This window comes from Eupeodes corollae, chromosome 3 (genome assembly GCF_945859685.1).
Source record: "Eupeodes corollae chromosome 3, idEupCoro1.1, whole genome shotgun sequence".
In the NCBI taxonomy this organism is placed as follows: Eukaryota; Metazoa; Arthropoda; class Insecta; order Diptera; family Syrphidae; genus Eupeodes; species Eupeodes corollae.
This window is the reverse complement of record NC_079149.1, coordinates 100,086,212-100,103,354: the sequence shown is the minus strand read 5'-3', so window position 1 is coordinate 100,103,354 and position 17,143 is coordinate 100,086,212. Positions and strand designations below refer to the sequence as shown.

The 17,143-nt window shown below is 35.6% G+C and overlaps 1 protein-coding gene across 1 annotated transcript; it reads left to right on the top strand.

Moving 5' to 3' along the window:
• Positions 1-9,316: 9,316 nt before the first annotated feature.
• LOC129951427 (odorant receptor 22c-like) lies at positions 9,317-11,396 on the top strand. Its single transcript, XM_056063563.1, has 7 exons — positions 9,317-9,665; positions 9,721-9,913; positions 9,977-10,179; positions 10,471-10,640; positions 10,702-10,800; positions 10,862-11,014; positions 11,109-11,396. Exons 1-7 carry the CDS (start codon positions 9,326-9,328, stop codon positions 11,157-11,159), a joined length of 1,209 nt encoding a protein of 402 aa, XP_055919538.1. The 5' UTR covers positions 9,317-9,325; the 3' UTR covers positions 11,160-11,396.
• The last annotated feature ends 5,747 nt before the right edge of the window (positions 11,397-17,143 follow it).

Genomic DNA, 17,143 nt, shown 5'->3' with positions numbered 1-17,143 from the left:
CAGAAAAAATTATTTAAAAAAGAAAACACAAACACAAAAAAAGCTTAAGCTTAGTATTAAAATTATTCTTAAGCCGAACGACAGTATTTATAAGATAATGGATTAAATAAAAAAATTGGGTGCCGCAAAAGTCCGTTAAGAGCTAGGGCCTAGTCACTTACAACTCTCAACACTCTTACAATAACTACAGTTTATATGCCAATCCGAACGGCTGATTTGAGAAAGCACTTTTTCATGAAAAGAGTTATTCTTGGAGAATTTGTCAATTCCACGCAAGAGGCAGAAGAACCCGTGAAAAGACTTTAAATGGGAAAGGCAGGAATCGAACCCTAGACCTCTGGCATGACAGTCCAACGCACTTACCATCATGCCACGGATAATGGATAACTATTATTATTTGAGCACCCGCATAGGGCCAGTAAGATATTTTGTTTAAGTTTTTGAAATTTACACTAGTTTTTAAGAATTTTTGTCTAGCTTCAAGATAGTTAAAAGATTTTGATGAAATAAAAATAAAATAAAATGTCAATCACCCCTGCAAAAGACTTTACATAACCCAAGAAAAATAGTCAAGTATTGTTGAATCGTACGATAAGGCCGCGAGATGAGACTTCACGATAACCGAAACATTATTTTAATAAAAAAACGTTTATAAAAGAATAAATAATCGCAAACCAAACTGAGCTTAAATCAAGAGTCAAAAGATGTCAAAAAGACCAACTCCAAAAAAAAAAGTGGTTCAGTTTGAACACTACACGTCTAAAAAGAATACCCGTATTCAATTTTTATAAAAATTAATTTTTTTAAGTAAAATAGTAAAAAAGTGGTACAAGATTTATTCTTGAAAACGTTAACATTTTTTAGTATCCTCAGTCCTCTGTCACTAAGACAAGAGTCTTTGCAAAAATGTCGATGGTGTCTCAAATATTATGATGAAATACTTTTTGAAGTTCTTAAAGTGAAACTTTAGTTTTCAATCATTAACAAGATGAAAAGTCTTCATTCCAACGGTTTTCCAATCTTTGAAATATTTTGATGAATCTTTTTTCGTCTAGCATTAAATTGGTATAATAAAGGATGTCTCGTTCGACGAACATCAATTTGTCTTATTTTTTTTTAGGGACAACTTTGTATCTTTTTCTTCTCTGCAAATATTTCCTAAACAAAAAAACCTTCAAATCTTTAAAAGCCTTCAAAATTCTGGTAAAGATTGTTTTTACTAAAATATCTCGCGAACAAAAACTGATATTGACATCTTATTTTATCATATGACAACTTTATTTTTTTTAAATTGATAACTTTATTACCAAATCGCATGAAAACACTGTTGCATTGTATTTGCCCCCAGATGAGAAAACTAACAGGGATAGTCAAGCTAAACAAACTTGTCAAAGTTTTATCAATCTAGATGTAAATACGCAATTAAGTTATAAAACATTACGGCACAACAAAAGCTATAATCTCAAATTTTTGAAAAAATATTTCAGTCGAAAATCAATGTTTACCATTTAGGTGGTTTAGTTTTTGTAAAAAAAAACAGCCATTTCGAATTTTATCAAAAGTCAAAAACATTATTCTTCGTTGCACAAATTGTGTTAAAGATGAAATCATATTGTAGTCGTAAAATTTTCTAGGTAAGACATTTTTTTGATTTATAAAAAAATCGTTAATTGGATTTTCATCGAAAAATATACCTGTTTGGTACAACGTTACAATATATAATATTGTATGGGAAGTTAAAAAGGAAAACTCTTTTTGTCTTTGAAAATAATTACAATACATACATATATCACCAACTTATTTCCTAGCCTCAGATACAATTAGTGCTGTAGTGCTCCGTTTTGATACCGAAAACCTGTTTGACCTTTGATTGAAAGGGATAGATTTATAGAGAAGCTTTATAGCGATTATGTTAGAGCCATTTTATCCCATTGAGAAAAAAGATTAGGTCTCTAATCTTTGTCTCAAATAGCTCATCAAGTTCGTGAAAGAATGCTTTTCCAAAGCATTTCATTCTAGTGTTTGCCAACGCAGGACATTTGCAGAGGAAATGGTTTATCGTTTCACTTTATCTTTGGTCACTACAACTTCAAAAGGTGTTGTAGGAGATAGATATAGGCAAATGTCCGCTACAAACCGCAACAATCCTGGCTATATCTTGCCTTGGCCTGCATGGAAGATCGTTTGTACGGGTTTTATTAAAGGTGGGCCATATCTTCTAGATATAATGCAGTTGGGTAAATTGCTTTACCTTCGGTTTGTTTCAGTTTGGTAGATAGAAAAGATTTTACCCTTCGTAGCACCAAGAGGAATGTTAACCATTTCCGCAAGTGAGCTATGAAGGGCTGATCCTTGCCTGGCTAGCCCGTTCATTTCCCACGATACCACTATGGCCTGGAAACCAGTTTAGGGTGACACCGAGGTTAATATTCAGGTTCGCTAGCTCATCGCGACATTGCTGGACCAACTAAGATGAGGATTTGGCCGAGTTAATGGCTTTGACAGCTGTCTGTGAAAATAATCGCATTTCGGTTTTGGTTTGGGCTTAGTTTAAGTATCTTACATGCCTCCCTTATTGCCAGCAGTTCAGCATGAAAAACACTAGCAAAGTGAGAAAGGCTGAAGGATTTAGCTACATTTAGGGATTCGGAAAAGATCCTAGAACCAACTCCGCACTCCATCTTTGAGCCGTCAGTAAAGATGGTTGTGTCGAAACCTATCGACACGATGTCATCCTCCCAATTTTCTCTGGATGGAAAAATAACCTTAAAAGCCTTACTAAGGCTCAAAGTAGGAGTGCAGTAGTCAGTGTCTACCGAGAAAATATCCGAGGGAATCAATTTCGTTGTGTTGCTGTGACCATAAGGTTTTGACAACCAGCTGTTTGATTCCTTCAGCCTAATATCGCTGCAGGAAACTACGTATTTAATAAAAAGGTCAATTGCTAGAAGAAGGTGCCCACGCAAGCTGTTCTCTGAACCTTCTTTAGCTTATCAATATTATGTATATGCTTTGCTAAGAGAAGGCCACCACACAATCGAACCATATGTTAAGATTGAACGTACTACGGCTGTATACGTCCATGAAATCATCTTCGACTGAAGTCTCCACTTTTTGCCGAAAGTTTGGTGCAGGCGTAGAAGGCAACACAGGCCTTCTTAACCCGTACTTCAATATTTAGTTTCCAGTTTAGTTTAGGGTCGAGTATAACTCCCAAATATTTTGCACTGGAAGACAATGATAGGATTTGACCGTTGAGTCGAGGTATCGTGAAGGGCGGTACTTTAGTTTTGATGGTAAAAAGCAACAGTTCAGTTTTACTTTGGTTAACTCCTAGTCCACAACTCGTGGCCAAGTTGCTAACTTTCTTCAAAGCTTACTCCGTGATTTCACTAATCACAGAGGTGTACTTTCCTGAGACCAATAGCACCAAATCATCCGCATAGGCTACCGCCTTCACTCCACATCGCTCTAATTTAACGAGAATTGTATCCATGACCAGAAGCCATAAAAGAGGCGAAAGGACACCACCCTGAGGTGTTCCCCTACTCACGTGTTTTGTTACTATTGTATTGCCTAGAGTGGCTTTAATCTTCCTACCACTGAGCATGGAAATATTCCATTCTCGAATGACGTCTTCTACACCGAACTTAACGAGCGATTCTTCTATGGATTCTGTAAGGACGTTGTAAAAAGCATCTTCTATGTCTAGGAAGGTGGCAAGAGTAAATGTTTTATAATGGATTGTTTGTTCTACAGTACGCACTACCTCATGGAGGGCAGTCTCCGTAGATTTGCCCTTAAGATAAGCATGCTGAGAGCTTTCGAGAGGTCGTCCAACTAGGATTTCTCTAATATTTATTTATTTATTTTTATTTTATTTATTTTATTTTGAACGCTTAGTAACTGTAAGATACAATATCTTATAAGGTAGTAACAAGCTTATAAATGAGAATGACAATGTAATTATTATAATTAAATGACATTTCAATTATTTATATTATGATTATTATTATAATATGAAAAGTTTAATAACTTTTTATACGGTCTATGTAAGTATGTAATATAATTTTAAATTGAAAAGTAATTTATTAAGTCCTTTTTAAGTCTTGTTGTGTTTTAATTTTCTTTAATAAAGCGTGGAAGGGAGTTCCAGAGGCGAACTGAATTTACAAAAAATTGACGCTCAGAAGTTAAGCATGTATAGCGAGGGTGAACTAGTTGACGAGTCCTGTTAGAGGTGGGGAAACATATTCTGTCAAAACAATATTGTGGTTGTTGTGTGTGCAATATATCGGAGAGGAGGATTAAACAACGAAGTTTTACATAATTTTCCAAGGGCATATTTAATAACAGGGAAGAATAATTAGATATTCTGTCATACCTACGTAAACCAAAAGCATAGCGAACGATATTATTAAAAGCAGTATTAAGTTTGCGTTTACTATCATATCTACAGTTGCAATATAACTCACATCCATAAATCAAAATAGGTATAAGCAAGGTCTTTGCTAGCAGTATTCGTGTTTTTACTGGCGTAAAATACTGGGTTACCCAAAGTGTACGTAGAGCACCATACATTTTGCCGACAAGTCCGTTTATGTGATCGTCCCAAGTCAAATATCGATTAAATGTAACGCCAAGGTTCTTTGCAGTCTGTACGTATTCGATTGGACCATTACTTAACATAATTTGAGGAAAGTAAACAAGATCTAAGTTCTTTCTTGAGATAACTAAGCATTTAGATTTCTTCGGATTCAAAAAAAGACCATTTAAATGGGACCAATTTAAAATTTTCTCAAGGTCCTCATTGACATTGGAGACTCCATTGTCAATAAGTCCGAGGGGCAGCTTAGATATAGTTGGACGTCATCGGCATACAAGTGGCAGGAACTATTATAGAACAAAGATGGTAGTTCATTTACGTACATTGAGAAAAGTAAAGGACCCAGTATCGATCCTTGAGGAACGCCAGATAACGTTGGTAGAAAATTGGACAAACTGTCACCAGCTTGGACTGCTTGCTTTCTATTGTTTAAATATGAATATATGAGCTTTGTGGCGCCTGTTGAAAAATTAAACTGCTGCATAAGCTTGTTACAAAGTATGACATGATTAACTGTGTCAAATGCCTTGAAGAAATCAAGTAAAACCAAAAAAGTTACATCATCCTTATCCAACGATTGCCTTATGTCTTCAGTTACGTTCAAAAGCGCAGTTATACAACTGTGCTTTTTGCGGAAACCAGATTGTTGCGAGGTAAGCATGGAGTTAGTCGTAAGAAAAGCGTTGATTTGTTTCTGCAAAATTTTCTCAAAAACTTTAGATAAATAAGAAAGAATTGAAATAGGTCTGAATTCGGTTCCTTTAGCATTTTTAGGAAGTAGTAAGATTTTTGCCACCTACCAAATGTCAGGATAAACTCCAGACATTAAAATGGAGTTAAATGTAAACGTGATGTAGGGCAGCAAAAATGGCAGAATCATTTTTATAAATTTTGGATCAATTCCGTCCAGACCAATAGCATTAGACTTGATTGAGAGTAAGCTTTCTACAACATCAGTAGAATCTACTGCTCGAAAACCGAAACCAGGATGATCTGAGTCTTCCGCAAACGAGACACCCCCAGAAGTGATTGGCAAAGGCGAAAGTGACGGTCGTGAGGCAAATGCTTCGTTAAGTGTGTTTACATCAAGACCTACAGCAGTCGCATTTCTCAACTTTCCAATGCCAACGTTTCGCAAGTTTCTCCATAGTTGTCACCCATTCAGTGAAACATTTAAATGCTTAGAGAAAATTTGAGATTTAGCTGTACGAATTTCTGCAATAACTCTGTTCCGAAGAGAACAAAATGCGAGTCGTAACTCGTAACATGATCCCGTTTTTGCATTAACGATCTTATATTATTTGTAAACCAGGGCTTATCAATTTGTTTCAAAATTTTTGTTTTCAAGGGAACATGAGTGTCGTAGAGAAGATTTATCTTGTTCGTTAAGAATTGAACTTGTTCATTGGAAGAAGGCATGTAAAAAATGTTATCCCAATTAATGGCTCTTGTATCTTCCTCCAAGTGCAGAACATTAATATTCTTAAAATCACGATATGAAATCTGTTTGACGGCATATATAAGATTAAACTTTATTGTCAAAAATATTAAGTCATGCCTTGAAAAAGCCGGTGCGGAAAGTTGATCATACAAAACCACATCCCTAATCTCACTAACCAAAAATAAGTCAAGCAGTGTCGCGCCCCCCTCAAAGAAGTGAGTCGGAGTCACAGTATTAACTGGGATAAGATTGAGTGCACGCATGTTATGAATTAAAATGTTTGGGCTTAGTAGATTGCAATTAAAATCTCCACATAAAACTATATTTGGAAAGCCCAGAGAGATTTCTTCTAAAAGTTCAGAAAATTGTGAAAGTTCTATATGCTTATTTGGCCTATAAATTGCTCCTAAAAGTAGATTGCTTTCGCTTCCAAAAACCTCACCGAATAAATATTCAATAGGACTACCTCTCTCAGAAGAAAACTTTAGTTTAGATTTTATAGAAGATTTTATATATATTGCCACACCACCACCAACACGATCTGCTCTATTGTTCCTAAAAATGCGGTAGCCCCCAACAAAACACAACTCGTCACCAATATCATCTCTTAACCATGTTTCAGTAACACAAATAACATCTACATCTGAATTAATAAAAATGTCACGAAACTCGTCAATTTTCGGTAACAAACTTTGAGCATTTATATGACAAACCCTAAGACCACATTTCTGCTTACTCAGGACCCTAACCATAGAATGCAAATTACTTGAGTTATTCATTATACACAACAAAACTGAAAAAAAGAAAATTCAAATAAATAGACCGACAAAAGTTTATGAAGAAAATTTGAAATTAAATTAAAATAAGAAATATTATTATAAATTTAAAAAGCAAAGTGTTTTAATAATAAGGAAATTCAACATAGACAATTCAAAATAAAGGAAAAAAATATTAAAATTTAAATAACAATGTTCGAAAATAGTTTGGTTTGTTAAAGCTGCAATCATGTTTGGAGGCTGGCAATGCTATTCAATTCACCAATGTTCTCAACCTTGGCTGGTGCATCATTTGAGTGACGTTTAATATATACCAATCCACGCATTGTAAACACGGAGAAAAGTTGTTTTTGTTTCTTGAGATGTAGTGCGGCATGGAGAATGTTATTATTTTTTTTTGTCAGACATTCGCGTAAGTACACAGTCGTTTCAGAATCTAGTCCGAAATTACTCAAATTTAATTGCTTTTTATGTTGCTTTCGGTAACGTGCAATAGATGTCAAAATAAAGTTTCCATCGTATGCGGACTGAAATTTTAGGATTATCGAAGAGTTGACGTTTTGTGAAGTGCGTATTCGAAACGAGTTGATTAATTTTGGTGGTAGAATATTTAAGTCGTGGCATAAGTGATTGATATACGTTTTGATGTTTTCATTTTCTAAATATGGTATTCCGAAAAGAACAGCATCACACGAAACGTTTTTATTATCAATATTTTCTTGCGTTAATTTTATTTGGGCTAGTTCACTACTCAAAGATGATAGCTCGGAAAGCTTGTTTGTTAGATCAATGTTTGTGTTTGAAAGTCTTGTGTTTATTTCTTTGAGTTCATTTTTAAGCAAACTTATGTCAATATATGCCGCGGTCTGTTGTTTTTCGAGTTGCGCGATTTTAGTGTTTATTAAATCAATAGATTTTTGAAGCTCATCAAATTTATGGTCAATTTTTTGCGTGAGGTCTTGGTGATTTTCTTCAATTTTATTTGAGAGTTGTGAAATAATTAACTCACTTTGTTTTTTCGTATTTTGGTTCATTTTGTTAAATAAGCTTTTATCGTCCACGGCCATTTTTTTACTCAGTTGGTAAGGAGAATCAATTGATGTTCGAGGTGAGTTTTTAATATTTTGATCATCAATTGTGGAATTCGTTCTACCCCGTTTTTGCCTGGACATGTATGCACGGTAAGATTTAAATTAAAACACTCAATGTTCGGTATGATAAATCAAACAAAGAAATACAAAAATAACAAAGTTTTAACTTTCAATGATCTTCACAATATATTGGTTTACTTGTTTAATTCTATCCAATTTGATCACTTTTTATATTTTTTCGGGTCTTATTGTTCAGAAAACTTCATTGGCATAGAAATGGCACACAACTTAAAAAAGAAACTTGCGTAAATTTAACTCGAAATTGATTAAAATTGCTAGCCGAGGGAGAGACACGTCTAATCCAAAGTTCGATACAATTCGAATATGGTAATCAAGAATGCGCTCCAAGGTTTTAAGCACAAAAGATGTTAAGCTTATTGGTCTGAAATCCTTCGCGGGTGCATGACCTCGCCTACCCACTTTCGGGATAAAAACTACTTTGACCTGTCTGCACGACATGGGCACAAGTTTGAGAAGAAGACATCCTTTGAAAATTTGTTCCATGCCTGGGGATTTATATGGAGAAAAAGTATTGATGGCCCACAAAATATTTTCTCTGGTTATAACGAAATTGACTTGCTCCACATCCAGGATCCAAGGCTTACTAGCGACCAATCAGCAGCGTAGTTATCAGCCAAAGCCAAACATTGGCTGCCCAGAACACAACCCTTGTATTCTTAATGCCACAAGTCAGGTCATTCCAGAGCACTCCAGTCACCCGTGACATTGATTGGGCTGCCAAATTAATTGGTGCTTGTGCTGCAACCACTGCAACCATTGTATCAGGTTCCGGTGCTGGTATCGGAACAATATTCGGTTCTCATTGTCGGTTATGCCAGGAATCCATCCATCAAGCAACAGTTGTTCTTATACGCTATCTTGGGTTTCGCCTTTCCGAAGCTACGGGTCTTTTCTGTCTTATGATGGCCTTCGTGCTTCTCTTCGCTTTCTAAAGTGTTTATGCTCAGATATTCATCACTACTTCTATACCAATGTTTATAATATGATCCAACAATTGCATAAAGAATTATTAAATAAAGTAACAACTATTTCGCTATTGACGTTTAATAGCTTAAGACAATAATCCTAAAAATAGAAACAACTTGAAAAATATTTCAAAACCACCTAATAATCAATATAAATATTTAATGTTAACAAAATTAAATTTTAATTTTAAATTCTCAAATTAACCAATTTAATTCCAAGATAAAAGCTTATGATATAAAAATAAATCGATTCGTTAACTCCCAACTAATTGCAACTTTTCTAATGCACTGTTACTTTGTTGTCCTTATAAAAGCTTCCTTCCACCGGTTACGGTTTCAGTTATTATTCGAAAAATTAAAACAAAATGTCTCCCGGTGTTTTTAATTTCTCCCGTTTGGATCCAATAGAAGATTCATTTTTTCGTATCAGCAGGTGGATTTTAGGTCTTCTACAGTGCTGGCCTTTGGACCGTTTAAATCGGATTACTAAAATCAAATTGGTTCTACATTTAACAATTTTACTGACAGCAGCTTTGGGAGAGATTCGATCTTCTTGGTTGTTACGAAAAAGCCTCCTAGAGGCTATCGATGCACTCTCACCGGGTGTAACTAAGTTGGTCACTTGGATTAAATTAGTTTGTTTTCTAATTTATCGTAAGGATCTTGAACTTATTTTGAACAGCCTATTGGAACATTGTAAAACAGGTGAGAGTACAAGGTAGAAAAACACTTTATCTTTCTAATATTTGAATTTCCATAGATACAAAAGACAGTAGGAAAAACTACCTTATTAGGAAAATTTCTTATTTTAACAACATGTGCTGCAGTGTGCTTTACATAAATGCTATAACAACAAGTGTCTCATTTGGTTTTAAGCCAATAGTAGTTTGGGCCTATCAATACTTTGTAAATGAGAAACGAAATACTTGGGTGGATTTACCCTATAAAGCAGCGTAAGTTAAAGAGCATTTTACTATGAAGGTTATTTTTTCAAATAAGACTGTTTTTTTGTAAAGCCTTCCATATGAAGACATGACTGAAATGAATAAGCCGATGTATTCATTTATGTACTGCTTTTTGGCTTATTCTGGGTTAGTAACAACATTTGCAGTGTCTGGAACTGATGGAACATTCTTATGCTTCTGCATGTACATATCTGTAGCCTATCAGTGCTTGCAAGAAGACTTCAAAAGCACTTTTAGAGTTCATGCAGCAAATGGTGGGTATAAGATCTATACAAACATAATTTAATACGAATTCTAGGGAAATAACATCACATTGGAAATAAATCCATACGGGAAATAATTTCACACATTAAATGCATTCATCGCTGTGGTGGGAAATAAATCAAATTATTTTGAATCAGTCACTTCCGTACTGGTTGTGGAAATAATCTCATATTTCGATATCATCTAATTCACATTTAAGTGAAGTTTCTTTAGTTTCTAAATGACTTGAAGTTATTTCCCGTGAAATAATCAACTTGAGTATATTCTTTGTTTTAAATTAGATCCTAAAAGAAGTAAAATCCTCTACAACGACCTCTCAGCACTTATAAGACGTCAGCAGAAAATTATTGAAATATTTAATAGCTTCAATCGAGTTTATACGTTTATGATATTTATACATTTTGTATCTGCAAGCATCCTTTTGGCATTGCTTTCTATTAATCTTCTATTGGCAAATATAAAATATTTATTTACTTTTGCAAATTAAATTCTATTTTTAATGTTTTTTTTAGGCTTCTGGAGTTTTCAAAACTATTTATTTACTCTATGTTCTTGGTATAACAAATCATCTTTTCGCTTGTTGCTTTGGAGCGGAAAGTGTTAACAAAAATGTAAAATTTTAAAATATTTGCAGTTATGTATATTTTTTTTATTTATACGTCTTTTTTCTAGTGTTTAAAACTATCTGAAGTTGTATACTTTTGTGATTGGTATAATTGTGATAGAAAAGTTAAAAAGCTGATACTTTTTGCATTGGTTAAATTACAAAAAGGAAGTCCAATGAAAGCACCATTTTTTTCGCCATCATTACAACTTTTTGCATCGGTAAGGACAATTTAAAAATGTTGGTAACATTTCTGAAATAATTGTGTTTCTGACACCTTGTCACTCCTAAAAGAAAATAAACTTGCACTTTCAGATCATCCAGACCACTATATCTTATTTTACTATTCTACAAACAGTATTATAAGCAAAGATGAAGATCCATTTAATTTAAAATGAAGGGCTTGAAGCTGGTGACTTAACTTTACAAATGAGAAACATCTGGTTTATATTTTGCTGAATTTCATCAAAATCAGTTCAACTATTTTAAGGTCAATTTGGGAACATTCAGAAATAAAACTTTGCTGTTCATAATTGTATGCATATGAACTTGTGATTTTGAATGAATACACATATCTATACAGATTTTTAAGATGTTGAGTTTTTTAAAATAAATATTCTTCGTAGACTTTTAAAACTTTGACATACAATGTTTTTTTTTAATTTAAAAGAAAAATCTTTTAATTTTTATTTCAGGTATAAATTAAGTCAAATATTTAAATTCAAATGATCAAATTGTAGACATGTGCATTCAAGAGGACACAATCAATCTGCCTATCAACTCCTACTCTCACCTCCCAGTTGTGAACATCGGGTGCCTAGTACCTCAACTGGAAATTGGGTTCCAACCCCAGTGAAGAGTTGTTGGGGCAGCAAACGAGAGAGGGGGGAGGATTGTTTCCATTACGGCACCTTTCCTTATCCAGACGGCAGCGGAGGAATTCCCGAGATGGAATCAACGGTGGCGTCTACAATTCCAGTAAGCTTAAACTAATTAGTAAACACCTTATAGGGCTTCTTCGACTTAATCGGAGCCCAGACCTATAAGTAACAGTTTTATCCGGCTCCCCATCCTTGGAGTTATACTAAGGATCTGGCCCTCCAGGATGGGGTTGGGGGGGGGGCACCAACAAGCCTCGGATACGAACGGATTTACTGTTGAAAACCAACGCAAACGAAATAAGGACAACAAACTTCGGATATCCAATGTAAGGTCCCTTAACAGAACACTTGCGACCGAAGAATTAGGAGAGGCCCTAGACTGCTATAAAGCAGACATCACTGGCACCCAGGAAATACGATGGGATAGGCTGGGCAAAACAGGGAGGTGCTGGGAGAAGGTACTACGTCATGCGGCTACAATCGCAGGAGAAAGCCAAATCCTTTTCCGATTGAGTTACAAGTAACGTCTCTCGAAGTTCTCTGCCGCCAACACAATGTATTGAAAACCAGTGGAAATATTGCCAAGATGCAATCAAAGAAGCCGCCTCTGACGTGCTGGGCTTCAAGCAACCACCAACAAGGAACCCTTGGTTTGATGAGGAATTTCAGCAAGTAAATACAGCCAAAAAAACAGGCACGCAAAGCAGCAAAGATGAGCAAAAGAGGAGAGAGGAACACCGACTTCCAAGAAGGAAAAAGAGAAAGGAAGAGAAGCGTGCGGTCGAAGATGTTGAGAGGTTCAAAAAGATCCAAAGTTTTATGAGCTGGTGAAACGGAATTCAGAAGTCCATAAACCTAGATCCGAATGCTGCAAGAATGATACAGTCAATACTGAGGATATGGAAGGACCGTATAACGGCGACTACGACCCGAATTCCGCTGTCAGGCAGGATGATCCATTCAACATAGACGACGGAAACCAACAATCCCGTCCTCCCGACTTAGACGAAGTAAAGATTGCCATATCTAAGCTGAAGTTTAAAAAAGCCACTGGAGCAGATGGCTAGAATGCCGAGCTCTTTAAAGCATGTGAAGATAAGTTGGTTAGGAGCATGCACCAACTTATCTGTAAGATGTGATCGGAAGAAAAAATGCCCAATGAATGGAACCTTAGTATTGTTTGCCCGATCCTGAAAAAAAGAGACCCTCTAAACTGCACCAACTATAGAGGAATCAGTCTACATAACATCGCCTACAAAATCTTCTCTGCCGTAATATGTGAACGTCTAAAGCCCATCGTCAACAACCTGATAGGTCCTTATCAGTGTGGTTTTAGACCAGGAAAGTCCACAGTTGATCAAATATTCACATTACGGCAGATCCTGGAAAAAACTCAAGAACACCAAGACACCCACCATCTCTTCATCGATTTCAAGGCCTCATATGACAGCATCTACAGGGACGAGCTGTATAGAGCCATGTCTAGTTTTGGCATCCCTGCCAACCTCGTCCGTTTGTGCAGCATGACCATGGAGAATTCACGCTGCTCCATAAAGGTTGGAAACAACTTAACAGAACCTTTTGATGTCAAAAAAGGTTTTAGACAAGGTGATGTGCTGTCATCCGATTTTTTTAACATCGTGCTTGAAAGAATAGTGCAGAGCTCACACGTCAACACTAGAGGCACTATCTTTCAAAAGTCTGTCCAATTACTGGCATATGCTGATGACATTGACATAATCGGAAGAACTCAGCGTGATGTCAATGGGGCTTTTGTGAGTATTGAGGCAAAGGCGGCAAAAATGGGTTTAACGGTTAATGAGGGCAAAACAAAGTACATGCTGTCGTCAAGAAAGGACATACAACACCGACGTTTTGGTCAAAACGTCACAATCGACAGACGTAACTTTGAGGTAGTCAAGGACTTCGTCTACCTAGGCTCCGCTGTAAACGCAGAAAACAACACCAGCGCTGAGATCAAACGCAGAATAACTCATGCTAACCGCTGTTTCTTTGGACTAAGAAAGCAATTGAGTGGTATTGTCCTCTCTCGAGGGACCAAAGTGTTGCTATATAAGACCCTTATCATCCCCGTCCTGCTATACGGTGCAGAAGCATGGACCATGACAAAAGCGGATGAAAGCACCTTGGGTCGCTTCGAGAGAAAAGTTCTTCGTGTGATCTACTGTCCCGTATGCATCGAAGGGGAGTGGAGGAGAAGATGGAACAACGAGCTGCACGGGCTGTACAGCGACGTAGTCTTAGCCAGAAGGTTAAAAATCCAACGACTAAGATGGCTGGGTCACGTAGAGCGCATGGAACCCAATGTTCCGGCCCGGAAAGTCTTCGAATCCGCACCCACAGGACAGCGCAGTAGAGGAAGACCGCGGATCAGGTGGCGCGCACAAGTGGAAAGTGACCTCACCCAACTTGGAGCGCGAAACTGGAGACATCTAGCTAGGGACCGAGCTAGATGGAGAAATTTGTTGGGTGAGGCCCTAGTTCACACAGGACTGTAGCGCCACCTTAAGTAAGTAAGATGTAAGTTTATTTACATAAGAAGAAAACAAGAAAGGACCCAGTATTTAACCTAGTGGTACACCAGTGGCATTCGGAAAAAAGTCTTTTTTGACAGGTACTGTCTGCCTCTTGCGAGGAATTGACAAATTCTCCAAGAGTAATTCTGGTCATGAAAGAGTGCTTTCTCAAATTAGCCGGTCGGATTCGGCATATAAACTGTAGGTCCCCTCCATCCCTGCAATTACTCGCACACAGGAATGATAGAGAGTTGTAAGTCACTAGGCCCTGGTTCTCCACGGACTGTTGCGCCACCTAAGTTATTTATTTATAGTCATAATAATTTGTAAAAGTTAGTTTTGAGTCAAAAATAATACCTAGGTCAGATAAAGTAGAGAGTTTAGTGAAATAAGAAGAGTCTAATTGATAATTGAAAGTCAAAACATTTTGTTTGCGTGTAAAACACATTGGCTTACATTTGTCGATGTTTAGTAAAAGCTTATTAATAAATTTCGTGAAAACTATTTAGATCATCTTTTAGGAGTAAAGAGTCGTCAATTAAGTCAATACGCTAGAAAATTTAAATCTCATCAGCGTAAATTCAAACAGATGAGTGTTTTATAATAGAAGGTAAGTCGTTAACGTACAAAATAAGTAGTAGAGGTCCTAAGTGGCTATCTTGTGGTACGCCAAAGTTGGTATAAAAATATGATGACGGCTCATTGTTAAAAACTACGCTGTATGATCTATTATATATGTAAGTACGACGAAACCCATCAAACAAATTTATCGTTAAAGCCTTGGAATTTAAGTTTGGAAGTTAACGTTTTATTGCATAATCTATCAAAGGCCTTACTGAAGTCTGTGAAGACACAGTCAACTTGTTTCCGTTTTTCAAACGAATCTAAACAAAAAGAAATGATATGAAAGAGGTTAGTAACAAATTATAGACTTAAAATTAAACGATATGACTTTGCAAATAATGGACTCAAATAACTTAGGGAAGACGACAGTCTTGCAACGGGACGATCGTTTTGTATTTCATTTTTACTACCCTTTCTATGTTTCGGTGTTATGAACAAAGTTTTCCAAATTTCAGGAAAATTTAAAGATTTAAGTGATTCATTAAAAAGAATTTGAAGAAGATAGAATAAATAGGATGCACATTTTTTCAAAATATAAGAAGGTACACCATCTGAACCAGGGCTATAACAAACGTCAAGTTCTGAAGCTTAGCGAACTATTTCATCTTCAGAGATCCAAAGACATTTTATGAGAGGGCCAATGACTCTTGTGTTTGATAGGAGTTCGCTACTTCGAAAGTTCGCTGTTGAAAAACATGCAGTTTGAATACCCGTCAGTGTTTGTTGTTGTTTTTTATGTATGTCGGTTCGAGTATTTAAAATAAAGTCATTATAAAGAATATCTGAATAGTCAATAAACATATTTCTGAGCTCATTTTACGAGTATATTTCCAAGTAATTATCAGCTTTTGTTTTATTGTATTTAATCCAGGCATTATTTCTTTTATTTTTTAAGTTTTTTAAGCAAGAGTCAAACCATGGAGGAGATTTAGAAATATTGAGCGATTTTCGCAATGGTGTGGTCTCATAAAAAAAGTTAAGGAGAACACAGTAGAATTTATAGCACATAGCATTAATGTCACAGTTCTCAAACAAATGATTCCAGTTAACATAACATAACAGGTTAAAAAGTTCATTAAGTCTGCACTTTTTAAAGTTAAATTCAAGATTTTCTTTGGAGCAATTGGGAACATTACATACACTTAAATTAAAAGATAGGTCTAATGCTGGGTGATGTCGGTCTTCCTCGACAAGTAGGGTATTGGCTGAATTTACATCAATATCAGCATTGGGTACTACTAAAATCATAAAAATAATCGGTTTAAATTCGGCCAATATACAGACAGTTATATACTACTGATTCCGAAATCATATATAACCCTTTTAACTGCCGATATGACTTGAAAACGAGGTCAAAAATTAGATCAATAGAGATCAAACTATTTCATCATATACAAAATATTGTTGGTAATTTTTTTAAAAAATTCAACTGACAACTTGAAAAAATAGAAAACAGGAACACCAACAAAAAAACTGAACACAAATGGCTTTTAGACTAAGTGTTAGGAGAATAAAGAGAGATTTTGACTTCAAAATATTTATCTTACTTACATTTTTAAATGAATCTTTTGTTGAAGTCTTAAGCAAGGCAAATCGAAAGCGGGATGGGAAGTTATCAGTGTAAAGGACCATTCTTTTATCAATTTGGCATCACGTCACAAAATGTAATATGAAATTTAATAGATGCCGGTAGCCTTATTGGTTCGAGAGATATTTGGGGTCAACAAAATTTTCCATTTTTATGAATGCTTAACGGATTCACTCAAAAGCGAGTTCTTAAGGTATGAATGACGAAAAAGGTATTTCGAACATACAGACGTAGAATCAAACATAACCATGCACACAAATAAAGCTTTCTAAAAATATTTTATTCAGATTTTACAGACTTTTAAACATAAAGTAAATTTATTTATCTAGAAAATTTGATGCCGAATGTTAAATAGCAAACTTGGTTAACTTTCAATAAGGAATATGGATTGAAACTAAATTAAAAAAAAACTTAAAAAGTTAAACGAAACACATTCTTATATTTCCGTGACTCAATATGGCAGAAATCACATTTTAATGCTCGATAATCTCAAATATAGTCCCAAATGAGACTTTGAAAAGACCATAACCAAAGTCACCAACGCACGGTCCTAGTCTTTCGATAAACATCATTCTTCACTGATATCAAAGCATTTTTTTCAAAATGTAGTTTTGAGGTAACATGAACCCTGCTAACATTTTCAACTTGACAATTTGAATTTGCTGGCATGGAACTAGTTTTGTAATTTCTTTCTAAAACAAACAACAAAAAACTCACATA